Below are 16,133 nucleotides of genomic sequence, written 5' to 3'. Positions count from 1 at the left end.
TGAAATATCTTTGACTCTATTTTTTTTAAAAAAAATATAATTATTCTATTCTCCGTACGTTTTAACAGAACGTTCCATAAAAAAAACAACACAACACAACTATGCGTTTCAGGTCACTGTGACGTAAATTTTTCATTAACCGTTCTAATATATTTGAATTGAATTAAACACTTGACTTGAGTCTTAGGTAAATTCAAGAATGAAAGAGGTATGCAAATTCCCTTTTGAGCACACATTTGGAAGCAAGCACTCAATGAGCAATTTGAAAAGCAAGTATGGAAATGATGAGTGTTTGATTTAGAAACGAAAATGGTACAAATTTTTGTGAGTTTCATCACAAGTTTCCCATTTGAATGTGTTCCCCAAAAGCTGAGAGACCCATTGGTGACTCTAAATTCAAATCATTCCGACAAACAACAAAAAAAACACTCTCAGTTTGTGCAGCCCCAAACCACACAAACTCTCTCACCTTCTTTCTATAACCAACAGCTTCCATTTTTTATCCTCTACTTTCCCATCTTCTTCCCTTCCCTAATATGCAAACCAATACAACAAACCCATCTCTCTTTTCACCCAAACCACTGAACTAGCCCGTCTCTTAATAACCGTTGGCTCGAGATTCGAAAATACAATGCGATTTGCTAAAACCACCCCACATATGTAGTGAGTGGCACGAGTTTTCTATTTATAATCATTTACCGTATGAAATAGCATCAAACAAATCATAAAGAAAATAGAAACAACATTAAATGAATACAAGATATTAGTTTAATATAATATGAACATGAAGGAAGACTTAGTATCCTCAACCCTATCATCTTTCCGTCTCTACTGTTAGAATGGTTTTTCATCGCTTTGATATTTTGTTCTTTAATAAAAAAAATCATATATGTATTCTATATCTTTCTATGCTTTGACTCGTTCTAATATGCAACCAGAAAAGAAAGAAAAACAAATGAAATTTTCGTTTTTTACCAATCCTATAAATCGTTCGGAGAAATTAATAGATGACGCCGTCCCTTGACAATTAATGATTGAATAGAGATTTTTGATGGATAGAGGTTTCTTTAATAATTTATGATGTGTTAGTGTGTGGTATAGGACAGTGTATCATCATTTTGATGCCTTCTCTCACTTCATAATAATGGAAGCTAAGTCAAAGGAGGAATCATTTTGTTATTGTCAAAATGCTTAAGATTTGTCTCCCAACTGATTGATGTTGTTTGGACGTGTTTTATGCATATCTCCATCCAAACGCACTCTCGTGCTCAAGTCATTGAGTAACACAAACGAACCATTATTTACGCGATTTCACGTAAAAATGTGTCATGACCAGTTAAAGACCCACCTAATTTATTAGACTGAATCTTTCGTCCAGTCAACACCATTTTAATAGATCCTTGTCCGTTTCTGATAATAGGTGATCTAGTCCATCTAACATAACTCGACTATAACAGATCAAATGAGTTTTTTCTCTTTATGGGTCGTTGGATAAATAGTTTATAAAATAATTTTAGGAAAAAAAAACACGAGAATCTGAAAGAAAATAGAGAGGGGCAAAAGTTGATGATGAAGTAGTGGAAGAATGTTGGCACACAATGCAAAAACTTGTTGTTTTCAATCAAGCCCAAAACAATGAACACTTTGTTGAAAAACATTTTATTTATTTATTTATTTATTTATTAATTAATTATTGCATCATTTATAATAAGAAGAAATTCTTGGGTCACCATCAAATGAATATGTCCATACCCTAATTATTTTTGTGTTGGAAAACAATACCTCAACTTGGTACATTTTTTTTTTTTTTAATTTGTGTTTTTTCTTGTCCTAAAGGATGTCATCTAATGAATGGGACAAGGTGTTGAATTGGATTCCTTTTTTCTTAAAATAGGTTTTCATGTTTGTTTCTCAAATTTTGTCTTTCTTTAGTTAATTTATACTGTCATTTTGTTTTAGAAAATTAAGTAAATGATTTGATTTGCGAGAAATATGTTAAAAAAATATTGATGTGTTTGGATATCGGAGTTTTAAAGTTAATTTTGATGAGTTTAATTATTTAATTAACGTTGGAGTTTGTTCTCTAGAACAACAATTAGTATGAGATATGGACGTTAAAAACAAGTGTATAAAGTAAATGGTACTTTTTTATATTTGGGTAATATATAGTTTGATTCTGAAAATTTAAACTTAGTTTCTATTTGATCCTTGACGTTTTAGAAATGACATGTCGGGTCTCTAATAGTTATGCAATAAGGTCTAATTTGTGAGGTTACATTGCTATGGCGTTATTTATTTGATCCATTTTTTTCTCTCCTCTTTCTCTTACCCATTTGTCTCCTCGTTCTCTTCTTGTTGTCACTCATTACTTATATCTCCGCACATTTCGTAGGGAATTTCTCGAAAACTTCACACCTAGTGACATTATCATTTATCATTTGTACGTCCAAAACGGACCAAACCACTAGAGGTTGCCCCACGATAGAATCATTTAGACACACTCCATAAATGAAAACAGGTATTGTGGAAACACGTCATTGTCAACTAAAGAAAGATGGTGAAGAATTGGTTGAAATAGAAACTAAATACTTTTTTAGACGTCTTCCACTATAGGTACGATTATCGATGTCAATGTAGACATTACACACCAAAGGGATAAGGGAGGTGAGGTGAGAGTAAGAAAGAGGAGAAAGGGAAAGAGACAATTATTCCAAGTTTTTTTTTTTTTTTTTTTTTTTTTTTGGGTTCAATTTTGGTTAAATAATTATTCATGGAATCATTAATATTTTTTTATTGAAATTTTGGTGGAACTAAGCCATGGAACTGTTGAGATTTTCATTTGATTAATAAAAAAGTAAAGTTATGTGTCAAAGTGGAATCAAACATTTTATTAGGGTAAATCAAATGAAGAAAGTAAGAGAAAACATTATACCAAAAATCATTGGTTTTTGACCAATGCTACAATTCCTTTTGACCAAATTCCTAACAAAAACAAAGATTGTCATTTAAGACAATTGAGAAAAATCACACGTGAACCAAAAAGTAAAGGGAAAGTGTTCCTTAAAACTCATCTCTTTTTTCTTTAAATTTGAAAGAAAAAAAAAATTACCATCAAATATTTACGACTTAACTTTTGATTTTTGATCAAGTATTTATTTATCACGTTTGAATAATGAAATATTACATGAATGAAATTAAAACTACATTCGAAAAAGACAATATTGAAATTACATTTGAAAAAAAATATTGAAAATATAAAATTAAGACCGAGAAAAACTTAAAAGAATTGATAGTAATGCATATATACAAGTGCATTTTTTTTTTGGTTAAAAAATCTTTTTTTTTCTATCATATTGTTTCTCTATGCTTTTGTTAGAAAAGGATGGAAAAAGTTGAAAAAGACGTCCACATGGACATTATTGATATCAATTATGTCTATAAGGAGTATGATATATACTACATTTCAACAACAATTAAAAAAATATACTTTTACGTATAAAACTTAAATTATATCAATTAAACATTTTTTTTTCCCTTAAAATTATTTTTAATTTGTGCTCAGGTTAAATTAGAAGTGAAGCTAACTTATGCAGTTAACCAACTAGTAAATTTTAATGACTTCTACACAGGAAGTAGACTAGACATATGATCATCAATAGAATTTACTTTTACATGCTGGCTGGGGAGAGGGGAAGAAAAAAAAAAAAAAAAAAAAGAAACTAATTCCCTAACCAAATTTAAAAACATAAACTCGAAAGATATTACAAAGATGGGGCTTCCAAATAAGGACGTCTTTTCTAATTAAGGGAAGAAAAAAAGAAAATTTAATACCTCTTCCCCAGATATATTCCAAGTATAATAGATATAATTGCTACTACGAAAATAAGCTTCAAAGAGGATATTGAAGAAACCTCAGTAGTTTGAATCTGTGTTTGGGAAGTAGAAGATGAAGGTGGCGTGGATGCTGCTGCAGCTGTTGCTTCTTTGTTCTTCTTGTGTTTCCTTTTTGTTGGAGTTGAAAAGTTTAATCCAATATCTCTGGATTTTACTTCTACTCCCTCCGTATCAGCCTCACCCTGCATCACATAATAATTCAACTAAACATAAACATAAATGCCATTAGGAATTACAAACATCTGCAATGATACTTATTATCTATTTTCAGCATAAGAATTTATGGTTTTGCTTTTAAGTCCATGATCAACCTCTTAATTAGCAGAGGTGAGATTCCTCTCCCAAATGCATGCCTACTACTTTTACTACGACATATGGTAAAAAATTGGAGCCACAGTTCATTGCTTCTGACCGTAGGTTCAGCCAAAAGTAATTCAAATTCCATACAATACTCCTAAAGTTTGAAATCTCTTTAAACTTCGAAAAATCTCATTTCAACCTTCAAGGTTTAGAATTGTTTCAGAAAATATATTGGTAGAATTTTTTAATAATAGAAAGACATACATGATCTCGTTAGGACATTATTTATATAAATCAACAACATAATAATTGATGTTTAAAAATTAGTTGCATGAATGATACTGTATAACCTTAGTTGATTAGGAAACTGAATAGAATTCTTTAAGAGTGTAAATGAGTAGAAACAAACCTTTTGTATAGACTTAGCCTCAGCCAGGAGCAATTTGTGGTGGAGGTCCTTGACTTGTGATTCTAGAGCAAGAATTTCTTTGCCTTTCGCTTCCAGACCTTGAAGAGACCGCTGAAGTGAACCTTCTCGTTCGAGCTCTTTTTGAGCGCCTTTCTCTTTCTGTTGAAGAGAGCGTCCTAAGAAATTAAACTAGGTTCATTGTTGATACAATCCAAGCAGTAAAACTTGATTGTAACAGCATGTTTTTTTCTCAGAAATATAGAGCTCTTTTTTTTTTTCAGGTATGCACGGTGCCTAACCTGTTCAGCAATCTCCGACTTTGCCACCTGCAATTCTTTCTGAAGTTGTTGTACTTGTTCATTTAATTGGTCTCTATCTTTGATTTTTAGTCCATAATCTTCCAATTTGGATTTCAATTCTGTCTCTTTTCCAGCAGCTGTTGTTCGGACGCTTTCGAGCTGATAACATCGTTCACATTCAACACAAAAAAAATCATTAAAATCTCAGAAGAGAAATAACCAATTGGATAATTAATGAAGCATGCATTCAGTCTTATTTCTTCCATAATCACACTTCGATGTACCTCTTCTTTCCGGAGAGCTTCAGATTTACTTAGCTCTTCTTTATGGCGTATTTTAAAATCATTATTCTCTGTAATCTCTGCCTTGAGACGTTCAAGTTCAGATTTTAATGATTCTTCAACTTTGCTCTGTTCTTTCAATTTTCCTTCCAGCTGTGCTATCTCCGATTGTAACTCGTTTTTGGTCTTCTGGTATGTCTCATTGAGGACGTTCTTGTCTTCCATCATTGAAGCGATCTGTGATCATGAGAATAATTCATTGCACTGAACAATAACAGCATTTTAATAGCACCAATTAGTTGAAAATTAAACTTTTCTGCAAACCTGAGACTGTAGTCTCTGTTCTTCGAAAGCTAGCTGTGATTTCAACTCATTTACAGTCTTCTCTGCAATCTGAAGTCGTTCATCAGTGTCATCCCTTTCAGCATTTGCAGCAGATAATTTGGTCTGGTGATCGCTCAAATTAGATTCATACGAGGTTAAGTCCTGAGACAGTCTCAAATTTGCTTCATTCAACCCTTTATTCTCCTTTTCAGCATGAATTGCCTTGGTTTGCAGCTCCTCTACAATGCTTTCTAGATGCTTTACTTTCAAAAGAGTCTCTTCGAGCTGACTTTTAAGAGCTTCAGCATCTGTGGAGGCTTCCTGAGCTTTCGCTTCAAACAATTTAATCTGGCCCTCAGCTGCCCGGAGCCGTTCAGCAGTTTCATCCCTTTCAACGTTTGCAGCAGATAGCTTGGTCTGGAGATCACTGATGTTAGATTTATATGAGGCTAATTCCTCAGTAAGTCTCAAATTTGCCTCACTTAACCCTGCACTCTCCTTTTCAGCGTTAATTGCCTTGGTTTGCAGCTCCTCTACTATGCTTTCTAGATGCTTTACTTTCAAAAGAGTCTCTTCGAGTTTACTCTTATGAGCTTCAGCATCTGTGGAGGCTTCCTGAACCTTTGCTTCGAGCAATTTAATCTGGCCCTCAGCTGTCCGGAGCCGTTCAGCAGTTTCATCCCTTTCAACGTTTGAAGCAGATAGCTTGGTCTGGAAATCACTGAAGTTAGATTCATATGAGGCTAATTCCTGAGTAAGTCTCAAATTTGCCTCACTTAATCCTGCACTCTCCTTTTCAGCATCAACTGCCTTGGTTTGCAGCTCCTCTACTATGCTTTCTAGATGCTTTACTTTCAAAAGAGCCTCTTCGAGTTTACCCTTATGAGCTTCAGCATCTGTGGAGGCTTCCTGAGCCTTGGCTTCGAGCAATTTAATCTGGCCCTCAGCTGTCCGGAGCCGTTCAGCAGTTTCATCCCTCTCAACGTTTGCATCTGATAGCTTGGTCTGGAGATCACTGAACTTTGATTTATATGAGGCTAATTCCTGAGTAAGTCGCAAATTTGCCTCACTTAATCCTGCATTCTCCTTTTCAGCATTAACTGCCTTGGTTTGCAGCTCCTCTACTACGCTTTCTAGATGCTTTACTTTCAAAAGAGTATCTTCGAGTTTACCCTTATGAGCTTCAGCATCTGTGGAGGCTTCCTGGACCTTTGCTTCAAACAATTTAATCTGGCCCTCAGCTGTCTGGAGCCGTTCAGTAGTTTCATTCCTTTCAACGTTTGCAGCAGATAGCTTGTTCTGGAGATCACTGAAGTTAGATTCATATGAGGCTAATTCCTGAGTAAGTCTCAAATTTGCCTCACTTAATCCTGCACACTCCTTTTCAGCATTAATTGCCTTGGTTTCCAGCTCCTCTACTATGCTTTCTAGATGCTTTACTTTCAAAAGAGTCTCTTCGAGCTTACTCTTATGAGCTTCAGCATTTGTAGAAGCTTCCTGAGCCTTTGCTTCAACCAACTTAATCTGATCCTCTGCTGTCTGAAGCCGTTCAGCAGTTTCTTCCTTTTCAATATTGACAGCTGATAACTTGGCCTGGAGATCACTCAAATTAGATTCACTTAGGGCTAGTTCTTGAGTAAGTTTCAACTTTGCCTCATTTAGCCCTGCATTCTTCTGTTCGGCATCAACTTTCTTGGTTTGCAACTCTTCTACCATGCATTCTAGTTGCTTTACTTTCAAAAGAGTCTCTTCGAGCTGACTCTTGTGAGCTGCAACATTTTCTGAAGCTTCCAGAACCTTGGTTTCAAACACTTTTATATGGTCCTCTGCTGTCTTTAGTTTCGCACTCAAGTCCTTTGCCTCCGAATCTCTCTGTTCTAACTTTTGAATGGCCTCCTGCAATTTCTGATCTGTCTCCACTTGACGAGATTCAGCTACAGATTGGAACTCGATGGCTCTAGAGTGCTTTTCTGTTAGTTCAGAAATAGAGCTCTTATGAGAAGCAACCTGTTGATCAACAGTTTCCTTTTCAGAAAGAGCAGTGCTCAATAACCCCTGAAGTTCATTAACCTTAGCTTTGAGTTGAATGTTTGTGTCTACTAATAATTCATTTTCTGAAGAAATCTGAGAAACTTTGTTTTCAATTTCCAGACTATACTTTTTGAGTTCACCATTCGTACTCTCCAAAGAAGCCAATGTTGTCAAAGTCTGATCCAATTCTTCCTTTAAAGCTGCAGATCTTCCATTGGTTTCAGATATCTGATCCTCACAAACTTTAATTTGTTCTTCAAGAACTTTAATTTTCTCCATTAGAGAGTTAGCCTCAGATTCTTTGTTGGCGAACTTTGCTACTGCTTCCAGCATGCTAGTTTCTAGATGCTTTACTTTTGAAAGAGCCTCTTCGAGCTGACTCTTATAAGCTTCAGCAGTTGTAGAAGCTTCCAGAGCCTTTGCTTCAACCAATTTAATCTGACCCTCTGCTGTCTGAAGCCGTTCAGCAGTTTCATCCTTTTCAACGTTTGCAGCTGATAACTTGGCCTGGAGTTCACTCAGATTAGATTCGAATAAGGCCAGTTCTTGAGTAAGCTTCAACTTCGCCTCATTTAGCCCTGCAATCTCCTGTTCAGCATCAACTTTCTTGGTTTGCAATTCTTCTACAGTGCTTTCTAGTTGCTTTACTTTCGAAAGAGTCTCTTCGAGCTGACTCTTATGAGCTTCAACATCTGCTGAAGCTTCAAGAACCTTCGTTTCAAACAATTTTGTCTGGTCCTCTGCTGCCTTTAGTTTCTCTCTCAAGTCCTTAGCCTCCGAATCTCTCTGTTCTAATTTTTGAATGGTCTCCTGCAATTTCTGATCTGTCTCCACTTGACGAGCTTCAGTTACAGACTGGAACTCAATGGCTCTCGAGTGCTTTTCTGTTAATTCAGAAATAGAGCTCTTATGAGAAGCAAGCTGTTGATCAGCAGTTTCCTTTTCAGAAAGAGCAGTGCTCCATAACTCCTGAAGTTCATCAACTTTGGTTTTAAGTTGAATGTTTGTATCCACTAATAATTCTTTCTCTGATGAAATCTGAGAAACTTTATTTTCAATTTCCGAACTATACTTCTTGAGTTCACCATTTGTACTCTCCAAAGAAGTCAGTTTTGTCAAAGTCTGGTCCAATTCTTCCTTTAAAGTTGCAGATCTTCCATTGGTTTCAGATATCTGATCCTCATAAGCTTTTATTTGTTCTTCAAGAACTTTAATTTTCTCTATTAGAGAGTTGGCCTCAGATTCTTTGTTGGTGAACTTTGCTACTCCTTCCAGCATGCTAGTTTCTAGATGCTTTACTTTCGAAAGAGCCTCTTCGAGCTGACTCTTATAAGCTTCGGCAGTTGTAGAAGCTTCCAGAGCCTTTTCTTCAACCATTGTAATCTGGCCCTCTGCTGTCTGAAGCCGTTCAGCAGTTTCATCCTTTTCAACGTTTGCAGCTGATAACTTGGCCTGGAGATCACTCAAATTAGATTCAAATAAAGCTAGTTCTTGAGTAAGCTTCAACTTCGCCTCATTTAGCCCTGCAATCTCCTTTTCGGCATCAACTTTCTTGGTTTGCAATTCTTCTACAGTGCTTTCTAGTTGCTTTACTTTCAAAAGTGTCTCTTCGAGCTGACTCTTATGAGCTTCAACATTTTCTGAAGCTTCCAGAACCTTTGTTTCAATCACTTTTATTTGGTCCTCTGCTGTCTTTAGTTTCGCACTCAAGTCCTTTGCCTCCGAATCTCTCTGTTCGAATTTTTGAATGGCCTCCTGCAGTTTCTGGTCTGTCTCCACTTGACGAGCTTCAGTTACAGACTGGAACTCGATGGCTCTCGAGTGCTTTTCTGTTAGTTCTGAAATAGAGCTCTTATGAGAAGCAAGCTGTTGATCAGCTGTTTCCTTTTCAGAAAGTGCAGTGCTCAATAACTCCTGCAGTTCATTAACCTTGGTTTCGAGTTGAATGTTTGTGTCTGATAATAATTCATTCTCTGAAGAAATCTGAGAAAGTTTATTTTCAACTTCCGAACTATGCTTTTTGAGTTCACCATTTGTACTCTCCAAAGAAGTCAATTTTGTCAAAGTCTGATCCAATTCTTCCTTTAAAGCCGCAGATCTTCCATTGGTTTCAGATATCTGATCCTCATAAGCTTTTATTTGTTCTTCAAGAACTTTAATTTTCTCCACTAGAGAGTTAGCCTCAGATTCTTTGTTGGTGAACTTTGCTACTGCTTCCAGCATCCTAGTTTCAGAATCTTTAGCTAATGACTCGTGTAACGACTGAAGTTCTAAGTTTCTCGTAGTAGTTTGCTCTATTGTTCTTACTTGGTGTTCTAGTTTTTCTTCCGCAGATTTCAGCTTTTTGAGCACCTCAGCCTCTCTGATACCAGTTGCCTGGAGATCACTCTCAATAGTTTCAAGTTTCTTTTGAGTAATGCTCAGATCGTTCCTTACGACTTCCACCAAATTTTCTGATTCAGCTAGCTGACTGCTGGACAAATTCAATGCATCTTCCAATTTTTTCTTTTCTTCAGTTAATTCCTTTTCCTTTACATTGGCAACATTCAATGCAGTTTCCAGGCTTGCTACTTTTTCTTCATATGACTTTATTTCAGACGCCAAGACAGATACATGGTCAAAGTTTTTCTTGGTTTCTGCTTCAGCATCCCCACATTTCTTTTCTAAAGTACTCAATTGCCCTTCAAGCTCTTGAATTCTGTATTTTTCTGCTTCAAGCAACAACTCCAACTCATTCACCCTTTTATCAGCAACTTCAATTTTGTTATTAGATCTCTGGGTCAGTTCTTCAAGTTCAAGGCTACGTTGATGATTTATGTTAGCTCGCTCCTCATGTTCAGCACATTTCCCAATTGTGGCCTTCAGCTCCTTCTCAAGATCTTGATGCTGCGACGTTAACTCCTGTATTGCGGATTCTAGTTGCAGTATCTTATCCTGATATTCCTGCTTTTTGTCATTCAGCTGCTTCTTTTCCTCCTGAACATCGATCAATTTAGTATCGAGTTCTTTTATTTTATCAGATAATTCAGTAACTTCCCTCTCGGCATCATTGTTTTTCAATCCTAACAAATTTAGCTGTTGTTCAAGCTCCACATTCTTTTGTTCTGCTGCTACAAATCGAGTCTCAAGTTCTCTTAATTGTGATTTTGCATCTTCCGCTGATGCAGTTGAAGCTCGGACAATTTCTTCAAGTTCAAGATTCTTCTGAGTGGCAGTTTGAGCGACAACTCCAGTTTCATTATGAAGATCCTCCAAATCCTTCAACTTCTGTTCCAACTCCTTGTTGTTGGACAGAGCTTGAGACAAAAGAGAATCAGCTTTTCCCAAATTCTCATCTGAATGCTTCAGCTTTTCCTCAAGATTGTTGCATAAATCTTTCATTTGTTTGGCATTGCTAGAGAAATCTGCTAGAGTCGCTTCAAGCTCTTCTTTATCTTTGATAGCTGCAGCAAGTTCCTTTTGAATATCGGAGACTTGTGCTTCCTTAGTTTTTAAAGCAGATTCAGCAGATTCTTTTTGGTTCACTTCTTCCTGAAGCTTCAACCTGATTTCTTCCAGTTCAGACATCTTTACACGAAGATCCTCTTTAGTTGAAGCAAATTGGTTTTCAACGGCTGAAATATCTTCCTTGATCTTAGATTCTGAAGTCTTTCGGATGTCCAGTTCCTTAGCTAGTTCTTCAATTAAACCTTCTTTCGTGGAAAGTTTCTTCTCCAAGTCTAGCACTTGAGATTTAAAAAGCGCCAGATCTCCCTGGACAACAGAAAGCTCAGTTGCTGTAGTTCGAAGTGCTTCTTCTACCTTTTGGCTTTCAGCAATCTTGTCATTTAACTCCTTGATATTTTCTTGCAGAGAAGAGATTTGATCTTCTCTTTGTTTGGCACTCAGTTTTTCTGCTTCAAGAAGCCTCTCAAACTCTAATGCTCTTTTTGCCTCAGATTCAGCATTTAAGCCACTTTGTTTGTGAAGCTCTTCAAATTTCAATGCTTCATCTCCAGATATCTTCAATTTTTGTTCCAACTCTTGAATCTGCTTCCGGGAATTCTCAAAATCACTGCTCAAACTATCAAATGCTTCTTTCACCGCAACCAACTCCTTGTTCTTCGCTTCTTGAGTTTGCAATGCCTCTTGCAAACTATTGAGCTGCGAACTATATTTCTCTTCAGATTCAACGATCTGCTCCTTCGATTTCTTAAGATCGAGTTCAAGCACTGCATACTTCTCTTCACTTTTCTCGAGCTTCTGACTTGTGAGTAATACCTCATCCTGCAACTTTGAATTCTCCGACTCTAGATGCTTCAAATTTCCAGCTAATCTCTCAATTTCAAGCTCAAAATCTCTCGACTTCTCTTGGGCCTCCAATAATTCTCTGCTCGGATTGCTTGCACTTCTTTCAGAAATAGTTGGTTTATCCTCCTCTACGAATGCTGTTTGGGCTGGAGGAGTATCCTCCGCCTCCAGAGGCTCCTTTTCTACTTTTATAAACTCCCCACCCAAAGAATTCTCCTCTTCTTCGTTCTTACTTTCTTTTGCTACTTGAATTGCATCTCCATTCACAACCTGTCATAAGATTTGGGAAACCATGCATGACTATCAAGAACTTCTAAGAATTAACTGCAATTTCTCTAGGGTATTTGTAAACATAATTAATTGTTTACATTCTATCAGATATGCAATCATCAAAGCTCCAATAGTTGATACCACGACGTTAAAATGGTTTCCATTTCAACCATTCCAGAATTTCGACAGTAAAGAATAACCAGAACTTCAGTCGCTGACGTTTGTTCAAGACAATATGAAAGTGAACATGTTACATAAATGCGTACACAAATTTTTATCCATTGTTGCTATAAGCATCAATCTCAAACCAAATTGAAAGCGAGCTATTAAAATAACACGAGAAAGAATGCCTGACCTTATCACCATTGGCATCATTTCCAGAATCCTCAGCCGCCTTGGTTACTGGGGCTTCCGAACTCTGAGGTGCAACTTCCATAGAGGCGCTATTATGCTTAATCTATAACATCAATTTAAACAGGGGAAAAAAAGTCAATTAGTCAACCATGTTACAAGGCGAAAAACGTTCTAGCACGCCCTTGTTTTCAGTTCTGTTCTGCACTTTTCAGTAGGCTCTATGCCCTGTTCTTCATAAAAATGCACTCCCTTAATCAGGTGCTGATTGATTTCAACTTACTAATATTGCAGTAAACAGATCAATCAGTATGTCCAGAAACAAGCAATTCGATTGACTGATCGTTAAAGGCATCAAGATTCATGATGAACTTTAACACTCCGAATTTTCCACAAGAATGAAAGCAAAGAATTGCACCAAAATAGATATGAAGTGAGGAATATATGTCAGACAAAACCAAACACTCAACGTAGCATTCATCAACACGTTTACCAGTAACTCAAGCTCAAATAAATAAATTTGCGACAAAATATTGAATAATAATTTAGGGCCTCAGTATACGATTTCTGTTTCTAATTTGATTTAAATAATTCATTTATTGGCTAAATGATAGATTTTCTTAACATGCAAATTTGCGACAAAACGTACTACGGACAATAGTTTTTTTTCTTCAAATAAAGAAACCCATTTTCACAAAAGAAATAATAATTCTAGTCCCTATATAAATATAACAATATAACAATTTTATTTATCAGTTTGAACTTAGAAGTTCTAGATCTAATCTCTCCTTCTATATATTATTATAATAATAATTTAATTTAATATTACCATACCACCTTTAATCTTTGGTATATTTGCAACAAATACAATTAAATAGGATATTACAATAGCAGCATTTTTAGTTTACAAAATTTAAAACTACTCTAACATCTTACCTCTCATTCAATATATTTCATAATGTCATTTCATAAAATTAAAAAAAAAATTGTAAAAATATTATTCTGTCACATCAAAGCAAGGAAACAAGACATGCTTCGCATAAAATCATGAGCAAAAAGAAAAAAACAGAAGACAAAAAACAAAAAAGTCTAGATCTAAATACATGCAAAGAGATCAAATTTTCTTTTCTTTTTTTTTTAAAAAAAAAAATCTCAAAAAGATTAAAAACCCATTCGGCTGTTAAGAACAATGAACTAATATATTTTTTTTTCTTTTGGCCTTTTGTTTTCAACAATTAAATTATAGACCAAAAACAATTTCCAACTAGCTAGCGGGCCCCATCAGCATTGTTGTGCTAAACATCTTTTCAATTAAAGAACTAGAGTCAGGACCGTTGTTTAGGACCCTTTACATTTGCCAGCAAAAATCAAACGAAGGAACCGTATCGTCAGAATTTGCCACAGAAATCGAAATCAATCTAAATATAGCAGATCAGATCAGATCAGATCATCCGATCGGAGGGTTGAAAATGCACATTTGTTTTTATAGAGTGGATGGCCCCCACTACCGATATGCGGTTGCCGATAAGCACCAGCAACATCACTGCCACCAAACGCATTAGTTTCTCTCACTCTCTGTTCGGACAGCTCAATCATCGCCGTCCAAATCAGCCACCTTCTTTTTTTTTTTTTTTTTTCCATTTTTTAAAATTCTATCCTAAATTGAGGACTCGGTCCACATCTTTTTGTAATTATATGCTTTACAGAAGGGTAAGCATAGCATTACAAACTACGTGACTGGAAAAAAAAGGCAAGGGTTTTGTGAAATGATTGATAATAATAGCATCTTTTTATTTACCGAGTCTATTACATTATTTACTGGCTGTAAAAACTTTATTAATATTTTCCAGTCGGTTTGATTTAAGCAACGAATATTCATCTATCAAAGAGAAATACTGATGAATATTTTGTGAAAAATATTGAATTTGACTTATATCTGACGTGGAAATCCAAGTCAGCATGTGAAGTATTTTAATCACATGCCACGTGTAATATGTGTCCGTTATTAAATTTTAATTATGTTATGCTCTAATATTTTAGCTTCTACGCCGTAGATCATTCAGTGAAAACGTACTAAAGAAGAAAAAAAAAAAAAAAATCATACAGCGAAAGCAGCCAAAAAGAATGTGGAGGGACGAAATTGGGCAAAGAAACTAATAGTTTTCTGGACTTCTCATCTTTAGAGATCTAAAAAGTAGGTGGAATAATATTTCTCAATAAAACTAGTTAAAACGATAAAGCAATTCAAACGTTCAGGACGAACGATTCTCTTTATGTCACTGAATTATCCGTAATGATGAATCCGAAAAAAATCCTAATCCTTTAATGAAAGGTATCGAATCGATGATTTGGTGAAGAGTAAAGGCAAAAAGGAAACCTCACGTGATCTGAGATCCTTCTACCTTGTTACTTAAGAAGAGTTAATCGATACAGAATTCATCTCAAAGTCGACTTAATAATTATCAGCACACCGAGATGATATCGCAAATTTCCAATTCAGCAAAGCGAGATTCAAAAAGAAATGAAGCACGAAGAGTGATAAGAAGAAACCGCGAGTCGCAGTACTGAAAAGAAGATCGAATGAGATCCAATCGCAGTAAAAATCAGAAAATAAACGGAGAATAAAAAAGAATCTGAAAAACATCGACGAGACGCTCATTCAACATCAACAAATCGATTCACCACTACACAACAAGGAGATCAAGCGCGCAGAAAGAATAAACAGAATAAAATCGAAACCAGAACAACGTCTCTGATCTTCTCAAGCAAAAAAAGAAAGCAAGCGGAGGAGACTGAAGACGCAGTTGCATAATTAATAGTGTCGCAAAAGCAGCAGTTGGCAGTAATAACCAAGAAAGCAAGACGATAGATAGATAGATAGATTGAGAGAGAGAGAGATGAAGTTACCTCAAATTTTGGTCTGCTGTAGTGTTTACAATACGATTTCTCCGCTCTCAGACACCGTGGAAAATGGGGAGACGGCGGAGGAGATGCCGATCAAGGAGGGTGGTTAGAGAGATAGAAAGAGAGAGAGAGAGAGAGAAGATTCCTTTTGTAACCGAGTTTTTGAACGTCCACTGGAAATTGTTGGTTAGTATAAATATTAACATATAATTTTTTTTAATTAGTAACGTGGGACCCGTAGGTGGGGGTCCACAACAGCAAGGATGACGGAGAATAGCCATAGGTCCAACTAGAGCAGCCGCGTTGGATGTTCCCTCCACATCATCTCTTAATAGTCCACCTGTATTACACCCCCTGTGTATGTACTTATCTTTCCAATTTCTCTTATTAAGTAAATTACATTTTTAGCCCCTTCCTTTTCATTTACTTTCTACGAATCCCAAATATTTAATGCTTTCTTTTTCTTTATATCTTCACCTGAAATTATTTAATCAATAAAGTTTAACTTAGATTTAAGAAGTTTGTATTAAGCTACAAACTTATTTAATCTAAGTTTATGAAATCTATATTTGTATAATTTTTTTTATTTTATTTTACTAGAACTATACATATCAATTTTTTTAAAAAATACTTCTTTATTATCATATGAAATCAAATGATTTTTACATAAAAAAAAAGTTACCATACAAATAATCATATTTTGCTATTTTTTTAAAATTAACTTTTTTAATATAGTTAAACATTACCTTTATTGTTTCTTTTTTTTTTTTTTTTTTTTTT

At 35.5% G+C, this 16,133-nt stretch overlaps 1 protein-coding gene across 2 annotated transcripts; it reads right to left on the bottom strand.

Annotated features, from left to right (window-relative positions):
- Positions 1-3,593: 3,593 nt before the first annotated feature.
- On the bottom strand, positions 3,594-15,532 carry LOC111447639 (COP1-interactive protein 1-like). Of its 2 annotated transcripts, none has more exons than XM_023086905.1 (7): positions 15,357-15,446; positions 12,454-12,555; positions 5,508-12,098; positions 5,187-5,420; positions 4,903-5,061; positions 4,604-4,762; positions 3,594-4,076 (listed from the first exon to the last, which is right to left on the bottom strand). In XM_023086905.1, exons 2-7 carry the CDS (start codon positions 12,532-12,534, stop codon positions 3,825-3,827), a joined length of 7,476 nt encoding a protein of 2,491 aa, XP_022942673.1. In that variant the 5' UTR covers positions 12,535-12,555; positions 15,357-15,446; the 3' UTR covers positions 3,594-3,824. The 2 variants fall into 2 exon arrangements, 1 of the variants encoding a protein (XP_022942673.1); XR_002711305.1 differs by having other exon boundaries at positions 3,606-4,076; positions 4,604-4,779; positions 15,357-15,532.
- Positions 15,533-16,133: the final 601 nt, after the last annotated feature.

Source organism: Cucurbita moschata, unplaced genomic scaffold (assembly GCF_002738365.1).
Source record: "Cucurbita moschata cultivar Rifu unplaced genomic scaffold, Cmos_1.0 Cmo_Scf00009, whole genome shotgun sequence".
NCBI lineage: Eukaryota > Viridiplantae > Streptophyta > Magnoliopsida > Cucurbitales > Cucurbitaceae > Cucurbita > Cucurbita moschata.
Note: the sequence above shows the minus strand (reverse complement) of the source record. Positions and strands in the feature narration are given on the sequence as shown.